At 43.8% G+C, this 9373-nt stretch overlaps 1 protein-coding gene across 2 annotated transcripts in view; it reads left to right on the forward strand.

Annotated features, from left to right (window-relative positions):
* The window catches only part of LOC133351427 (CD109 antigen-like), a 93786-nt gene extending 85792 nt beyond the window's left edge, over positions 1-7994 (forward strand). For both annotated transcript variants that reach the window (XM_061566625.1, XM_061566627.1), the window contains 6 exons: positions 2766-2918; positions 3385-3450; positions 4047-4198; positions 5232-5376; positions 5500-5602; positions 7062-7994. In XM_061566625.1, coding sequence (XP_061422609.1) covers positions 2766-2918; positions 3385-3450; positions 4047-4198; positions 5232-5376; positions 5500-5602; positions 7062-7333 — 891 coding nt within the window. In that variant the 3' untranslated portion in view covers positions 7334-7994. The remainder of the gene's footprint in view (positions 1-2765; positions 2919-3384; positions 3451-4046; positions 4199-5231; positions 5377-5499; positions 5603-7061) is intronic.
* Positions 7995-9373: the final 1379 nt, after the last annotated feature.

The following is a 9373-nucleotide window of genomic DNA, read 5'->3' on the forward strand; positions in this document are numbered from 1 at the left end:
TCGCCCCCGTTCCCAGCTGTACGTCCACCGGCGGCACATTCTCGCGGCCGTACATTCGAAAAAATGGAGAATACCCTGTCGACGCATGAGGCGTCATCCGATACGCGGAGAGTACCTCAGGGATATGCAAATCCCAATCAGCTTGTTTCTCGTTAACCGTGTGACATAGCATGGCCGACAGCGTCCGATTAAGCCGTTCCACCATGCCATCCGTCTGCGGGTGGTAGGGAGACGTACGAACCTTCATGGTTCCCAGAGCAGCGCACACTTCCGCCAACAATTTAGAAGAAAAATTTCGCCCTTGATCCGTGAGCAGCCTTTCCAGCGCCCCTTTGTCCATTACATATCCAAACAGGAAGGCGTCCGTGATAGACGCCGCCGACTGGTCGGGTAAGGGCCAAGCCATCGGCCAGCGGGAAAGATATTCCACCCCGACCAGCAAAAATGTATTGCCCCTAGCGGATGGCGGGAAGGGTCCCAAAATATCCAACGCCACCAACTCGTTAATCTGAGACACCTGTATAGACACACTCGGGACACGCCCGAATGTGTCCGACGACATCCGTCGTCATGCCGTGCCAGAAGTAGTCTCGCTGCAACGTCAACAAGGTTTTCTGCACCCCGAGATGTAATAGAGTGTCGCAGTGCAGAGTCCGAATCAATTCGTACCGTAACGACGACGGTACTACCAGACGCCAGCGATCGTGCAACCCCTCCCTCCACATCAGCAACCCATCCCGGAGAGCGGCCCCCGGCGTCTCACCGGACAGCAGTCCCCCCGTTCCCTTCGCAGCCCGACTCTGTAAGGCCCCCAACGGGTCATCAAGCAACTTCTCGCGAATCCATACCGAGCGCGGCAGGTTCAGAACCCCATCGGCCGGTCCCGGGCATACGGGAGCCTCGGGCACCTCGACAGCTGACACAACAGGCCGAGGGGGTTGCTGAACCGGCGTACACCTATTCGTACCCGAAGCGCAAGCGCAAGGGGACCCCTGCGGCAACCTGGAGAGCGCGTCCGCGTTCGCGTGACGCGACCCCTTCCGGTAGTGAATTTCGAAGGAAAATTTCTGCAGGGTTTCCAACCATCGTGCCAGTTGGCCAGATGGTTGGTCAACTCTCAGGGCATATTGCAAAGCCGCATGGTCCGTGCGAACAATACACGACCGGCCGTATAGATACGGGCGATATTGGCGGAGAAAGTAGACAATAGCCAATAGTTCGCGGTGAGTAACGCATTAGCGGGTCTCTGCCGGAGACAGCACGCAGCTACCATAGGCTACCACGCGTTCCACGCCTCCCTTGGACTGTGACAGAACGGCCCCGATCCCGGTGTCACTAGCGTCCGTATCCAGAATAAAAGGGCGATCAAATTCCGGATAGTCCAATGTCGGCGCCGTCGCCAAACGATCACGTAGGCCTTCAAACGCCACTTCCTCCGGCGGTCCCCAACTGCGCCAACACCGCTTTCAGTGCCTCCAGTTGGGCCGCCACCTGTCGCCATCCTTCGTCGGCGTCCACTTGCGCGGATGGACCCACCGAATCGGCAACCTCCTGCACCCCCGGACCGTCGCTCGTCCCTGCGTCACTTCCCCCCTCCATCGTCGGTAGCGTCACCGCTGGAGGGAGGTCGTCTTCAGAAGATGCTGCAGAAGATGGTGCAGGGACGTTCTTTCTTCTGAGCTGTTTTGACATGCCGTTTCACTTCTGACACCAATGTAATAAAGGACTCTTTCACAGTGTCGATCTCCGTTGTCCTTTATTTGGGTTCGTGTAAATCTCACTTCCCACGGCGTCCTCGCTCAGGCCCGCGTCTCCTCCGTCGAGCTCTCCGCAGCCACACTGCTGCTCCGCTCTGCAGCCACACTGCTGCTCCGCTCTGCAGCTACACTGCTGCTCCGCTCCTCCTCGCTTACGGCCAGCCTTCCACAGCCCGCTAGCCCCCCTGCGCCCGGACACCGATGGCCGACGGTGCCGAGGTCTCCCAACACGTGGCGATCGCGCCACCCTCCCAGTACTGCCCAGCGTGGCCTCCTCCCGTTTCCACTGCATCTTCTCTCCCCGATCCCTTCCGGTTCTCTCCCTAAATCCTCTCCCCCACGTGACCCTAACTCCTCCCTCTCCTCACGTGACCCAGACTCGGCCCCCCTCAATCCTTGCTCGCATTACAGATGTATAAATATTTGTCATGGAAATGGTCCTTTACTCCGGTGAACAGAGATATATCTGTATGGGCAGTGCTCGACTTTCGAACGGGTTCCTTTCCTGAGATTCTTCATAAGTCAATTTGTTCGTACCTCAAAATGCAATTTTTTATTGTACGAATTGTACATTACATACGTAAAATATGTTATGGTTCAACAAAAAATAGGAGCATTGTTACATTCATAACTAAGAAGAAATTATGTACATTTCCATGTCATACCATAATAAAAGAGAATATAGTAAATTAAACAAAATGAAATAACATTAAAACACTTTTATTTTCACTTAGCTTGAGTCCTGATGTTGGCTTGCTTGCTGGAAGGGGTGTTTCTAGCATTCTGGGACTCATTACATCTTGCGGAGGATCGATTCGCTGAACAAAATAGTTCTGCGGTTCGGTTCATAAGTACGATCGAACGTTCGCAAGTCAGATGGTTAGAAAAAACAACATCTTGTGACATTTCATTCATAAGAGAGGATGTTCATAAGTTGGGGACTGCCTGTACAATATTTCCACAAATTAACAAATACAAGTAACAGTATTGTTGGCTTTGGGTTCACAGGACACAATAGTGGCGCTGCAGGCTCTGTCCGAGTTTGCCGTGTGGCAGTTTGGAAAAGTTTCTGGTTCACTAACTGTCTCTACCGCATTGCCGAGCGGCCCCATCACCGTGCAGCTGTCCGGCATGAATGCCACGGACAAGCGCATTGTGAAGGTACCACACCCTACCTACCATGGCTAGCACTTAGGATGCATTCAATAAATCTCAGGGATATACAGGAAGCTGCTCATGGTGAGTGACAGGAAGCTGCTCATGGTGAAAAGTGCACAAAGATGGAGAGGTGCTTGCTTGGAATTACACTGGGAGACAGGAAGAGGAACAAACAAATAGAAAACATATCTAAGGTAAATATGTAAATTTGACTGTTAAGAATAGTGGGCTTGGGCAGGATGAAGGATGATGGCTGAGACTAATAATGGAGTGGCAGGTAAGAAATAATGTCTCCCGTAGATATGGAGTGCTGAAATCAGCTTGTGTGCAGGAGTTGAATGGGTTAATAGATTACAAGAGCATGAGAGATTGTGATGATGTTGGTAACTTTTATCCAGCAGTGCAGAGACCATCGCTGATGATAGATTCCTGTGTTTTTAATGTCATTTCATTCCTTCTATTCCAACAGATTTCTACAAGCTCAAACTTAAATGTGACTCTGTCTGGAACTGGTAGTGGACAAGTTATTGCACAGGTATTGGCTGCCCCGAAATGTAATGATAAACAGCCATTCTCTCAAGGATCCAGCATACCACATGGGACTCTTAGTTTTTGCTCTGTGACCAGAATATATCATACTACATTTTAAGATAGAATTTGGGATAAATTAGGTTTGTATGGTGCCATTTTAGAGGCCCGTATAGTGGCTGAGTAAAGGATTAATTAAATCGTGTTATTCTGAAGTTACCATCTGGGATTGTCCCCTGCAAATAGTGTAATTGATGTAGGTAGTGTATTTATGACCTGGGACACTTCTTACTTGATTCCCAAAGTAGAATTTGATTATTATTCATGATGTATATATAAATATGAATGTATGTTTAGTTTTAAAAGCTGCATTCTAAAACATCCCCATTATGATAAGACACACATGTATCCACCCGATTCTTTTGTGATGAGCTGAGTCAATACCAGGTTACACTAGTGGGTGACTGAGTTTTTTTTATATAGACAAATATAATCTTTGTATAGATCGACTCAGTTAATGTCATGTAACACGGGGTCATTCGGGAGTGTGGTTTGGATGAAATTAAGAGTGTCGTGCTGATAAGTTTTGCCGTGCCTTCGCAGCTGAACGTGTTCTACAACGTGCGGGATTCCCCGGTGGTACGCAGAGCTCGCTCGGCGGCCCCCAGCCCAAGCTACGAGCTCGATGTGTACTTCGAAGACACCGGGGTTAACGGTTCCATCGGGGAGCAGGTGGTGCTGACAGCATGCACAAGGTATGGAGGAGGCTTGAGGGGTGTTAAAAAAACATCCGAATGAGCAGATTGGTCAAGTTTATTTTCACGGCAATCCAAATACAGATGGCTTTTAATTATCTGTGGCTGATTTTCTGAGATTTGATTTAACCGTGCTTCAGGGGTGACTGACTCATTGCCCATGCTACAGCCACGTGGTGATGGCACACGCCTGTAATCCAACACTGTGGATTACTTAAATGTAGTGAAATTCCTTCCCATGGTTTTTGAGGTACCATACCCTGGCTTGCCAGGAGGTGGTGCAGGAAATGGGGACTCCCATCTGTACCATTTGCAAAAGATAAATTGTTTCCAACTTGCACCATGTAGGTTTTCTCTGAGTGCTGCGGTTTCCCCTCACATGTAAAAACTCATTTATTGGCTGAAAACACTTTAATATATAGAAGACCACAGAGCTTGGACAATTGTTTATGCCAACTCACTGCCAGGCCTCTGTGATTCTTGTGGTTTTTCGTGAGTCGTTCTCGGTATTAGAGAGCTAAGTAAGTAGTTTATAAACGAGCAACTCTTAAAACCAAGGTTACCACAAGTGTGCAATATTCATACATTATAAGCTCTGTTAACCAACTCTGTCTTGCATTTTCTACTGAACCAGTTTAATGTCTGTGAAGTTAGAGAATGCTCTGCACATTACAATTTGAAAATAATTTAAATATTTCATTGTCCAAAAGTAAACCCAGACTGACTCATGCTACATTTTAACCTTCATTATATGTTGGTAAATTTACTTACGTTTGGCGTTATCTCCCATTGCACCTGATAATCGAGATGAACTATTTTGTACATGCACATGAGACAAAGACATCTTTTAGAGACTGTGTGCAGTGTTATTTTAATGTAGGTTGCTTGAAACGAGAAGGTGACTTAGTTCAGGTGAAGGTCGCTGTGGATAGGCTCCAGCCATGGCCATGTGTGCACCAACGTGTTGTCAGTTGTGCAAGTACCCAAAAGCATAGACATAACACTTTGTCGTGCTTTGATTTTGTGTCCACAGATGGATGGGCCAGGATGCCTCTGGCATGGCCCTCATGGAGACGAACCTGCTCAGTGGCTTCTTGGGTGATGAGAAAATCGCCCTAACTGACAACCTCAAGCTCGTGGAGACATCGCCAGGAAAAATCCACCTCTACTTTGTGAATGTACATGCTCTCTGCAGACTAGCCAATCACAGTAATGTGCGACCTGACATCTTATTGTGCCTGACCAATTTATTTGCATTTTTAAAGCAATAATTACAGTAAATGTTTTCTTTTCCCCTTTAGCTAAATGAGAATTCAACTTGTGTGAACATCACACAGTATAGAGTTGCACCAGTGGCAAAAACAATGGAAGCATTGGTTTCAATTAGTGACTACTATGAACCAAGTAAGTACAATCAATCTCTCAAAAACTTTACATTTGCTAAAACCTACCTTTAATTTGTCAGTATGATTTATCTTCACACTACTCATCACTGTGATCTTTAGTCAAGTTATCACACTCTTTCACCTTGAAGGGAAATTCATCGGACCAAATGTATCTTTAACACATACACACTCAGTCTCTTACCTATCCAAATAATTTATTCAGGATCAATATCCTCAATCGCAGACATTCCACAGCACGTAAGTGCATTGTTTTAAGGAAATAAAACTCATGGTTCTCACCCATTCTCTGTGAATGCCCTAAACGCCTGGAATTACATGCCTTCAAAAATGTCCTTGGTTAAAAATATGTTAGACTGTTGATTCTTTCTAAGTTAATTTAATAATGAATTGCATGAATAAATCGCCTTTTACAAGTTTATGAAGGTACTGTACATCATGATGAATATATACATAAATCATTGGCCATGGCAAGGAAAAACTAACAAGTACTTAAGTTTATTGTATTTTTACATATATCCTTATTTGTTTACGTATTATTACTACAGTAACCATACGCATGGTGAATGTAAATCAGTGTACTTCATTGCAAGGACATTGGGGGCCCCTGGTGGCCAACAATACACAACATGTGAAAACACCCCCCCATCGTTAAGTATTGCTGCATTTCTATAAAGTATGCTACAGTAAGACTTATACCCATATCCTAAGTAAACGTATATGATGCTTAACACTACATGTTGCTTAACACTACATCTATTGCACTTCCTTATTGCATCAGTACTGCTGAGAAAATGCAATTACTGTACGTTAAAATCTTGATTTGAAGCTTTCGTGACTGCAGGAATCCATACTCTTTGGTTCTTTCGGTAAAGTCACGTAGTTAAAATAAAATAAAACAAATCACGACATTTCGGGCGCAACACAAGCGTCCGTCATCAGGTGGGACAACCTGCCCCCTTTCTTACCTATATAACCTCTTGCCACGGCAGCTCTCTCGCCCACTTCAGCATTTTTTCTTGCTGTGGTTGTCCCGCCTGATGACGGACGCTTGTGTTGCACCGGAAAGGTCGTGATTTGTTTTATTTTATTTCTAACTACGTGACTTTACCGAAAGAACCAAAGAGTATGTACGTTAAAATTATAATATATATTTAATGACATCCTACCAATAATAAATCCTGCTAGAGTTTGGTGAATCATTGAAGGTATTATCTTTTAAATATGTTTTGGCAATCCATGAGTAAAATATATTCATAGTTCTGAGGTGTTACATTTTAGACTGAAACTTAAATGTATAATTACGTATTGAAATAGTTTTATACCACCATGCAATCAAAATGTCTATAATATACCTACAGTCCACGTAAATAAATGTTAACTACTGAAGTTATATTATTTAAAAAGTTTTCTTCCAACTGAGAGTGTGTTTGCCTCTCTGCCTCTTTCTTCACAATTAGGAACAAGAGTGGAGATGCAATACAAGTCCCTAAAGCTGTCTAATATAACCTTGCAGTCCTTCTGTGGTGAAACCTGCACGTTTCAAAGCAATGTACTTGCTGCTGCTATCAGCACTACTGCTGCCACCCAGACCACAGTGAAGGCAAGCGGCACTACTGCTGCCACCCAGACCACAGTAAAGGCTAGCGGAATTATGTCAGGTAGTGGTATGAACCCTTTACTGTGGTTCCTGATGCCTGCTGCCTTCTGCCTGTCCTGGATGTGGCTCTGAAGAATAATCCTCTATGACTGGGGGGCCTTGAAAGCACTCGCTCACAGCTATGTTATTTGTATCAACTTCACAACGTAGTGTGTGCCTTCTAATCAAATAGAAAACTACGTAATAAAACATAAAACAAATCATATGATACTTTGTAAGTGGTATGTTTCAGTTGCTAATGTATGTGTAGCCAAAGATGGCTGAGCAGGGGGTTAGGAATAGCATTGTTTTGGAATACTGTTATTGGTGGTGGTTGTCAACTCACATTTGACATTTTTCAGCATATAACATGAGCACTCCTTTAAACTAACATATATAATCATGATGTTTTATAGCATTACACTCCACTAATATATGAAGGAGAAATGCAAGTTAATAAACATGCACCATATGGGCCTGCACTGATTAAAAATATCAAAACCTGAATCACTTTGTTCAACAATGATGGGATACGATTACAATATTTGCATTCTCTTTCTGTAAGGGCACACATTTCCCAGTACTTTTTAATTTGTTGGAATTGTTGCTTTTGTGTTTATATCTGTCAGTGCCATAAACATTCCTTTCAGAGCAGGTCTTTGTTTAGGGAAGTATGTGCACAAGATTGATAACGAGTTATTGAAATCAAGAAATAATAAACATGATGAATTGTGAATAAAATTGATTGAGTGTATGTGGTATGTTTCAATGTTTATTTCTGTGCCATGGCGATGTGCACCGTTATGTTCACCTTTAGGCTCGCTACTTCCAAACTTGTGTGCATTTAGAAGAGACAGAAGAATGGCTCGAGTTAAAAGCAGGTATTCAATAATGGCTGGAGTCATTTCCAATGTCCACTATCTTCACGAACCCACCCTGCCCAGCGTGGTGAAGTATGGTCATATATCTTGCCCCAATGGTAGTGCAGCCTTAAACTTGGTCTTCAGTCACTTGCAACTCTGGTGCATGATGACAGCAGGGTTTTTATAGGTGTAGGTAATGTTATTAACCTTTGGGTAACAACACAGCACCTCGATTTTACAATTTTTACATATAATGTGCATACTTTTATCTAAAGAATCAAATCTTGCTTCATGGGAAACAATTTAAATAAACTGGGTGAGACGTAATTGATATCAGCAAGTGAAGAACCCCATACCTCTCTGTACTCACTGTACTATGCTAATCTGCAAAATGTTATTTCCAAAATTAGGATAAAAATTACTGAATTTATTACGATGCTTTGTGCTAACAATTGGGCCGTGACGTTTTGACGAGAAATGTAACTGAATGCCAATATCTCGATCTCTCTCCATTAACAACATGTTAGGTATCCAAATGCAAAACAAGACAAAGTGGCACATGCCAGGATGCTAACCAAAGCCAACAATGGCTTCTTCCTGAAGAATATATTTCAAAGGAGCTCCTCTGGCCTTCCACCAGATTTCCATTCAAAATTAGTTGCTAATTGAGATATATTCTTTGGGTCTTTCGATAAAGTCGTGTAGATATGTTCAAAGAAAATAACAAAAAACTACGACATTTCGATCACAAAACAAGCGTTCGTCATCAGGAAGTGGGGGTTAGCTTTTAAAGGGTTAGCTTCTAAACGTAAACTGTTGATAAAGGTTTGAAATGGGCGTAGCCAAAATGTCAGCAGCCAATGTTAATGTAAGTGGTGGGCAGCGACTGGGATGGTGGTGGGTTTTCACACTAATCAAAGGGCTGCCCGGTAAAAATGAGCATGATCATGTCAGATCGTTCAGCAGCTTCAACGGCGGACGTCCTGAGTTGGCTATGTTCATGTGAGATATTAGCCAGTGGGTTTGCAAAGTACCTTCATCTTAGATAAATTCCGTATACAGTATTCTAAATTGCTATTTTAAATCTAGAAAAGGATTCAAAAGCAAGCTATTCACTTTGTTAAAGTAACAATTGTCAAGCAAGCAAATTGTGGACCAGTTCATCAGTGTGCTCATTCGCAGAGTTAGTCTTGAATGAACTATTGCTGGTCAACTTCCAGATGTTTATTACTGTTAGGTATGGGTCCGAGTTTGTTGCAGAAATACAGCA

The sequence above is a fragment of the Lethenteron reissneri genome, chromosome 37 (genome assembly GCF_015708825.2).
Source record: "Lethenteron reissneri isolate LAM-NWPU_2019-01 chromosome 37, ASM1570882v1, whole genome shotgun sequence".
NCBI classification, from domain to species: domain Eukaryota; kingdom Metazoa; phylum Chordata; class Hyperoartia; order Petromyzontiformes; family Petromyzontidae; genus Lethenteron; species Lethenteron reissneri.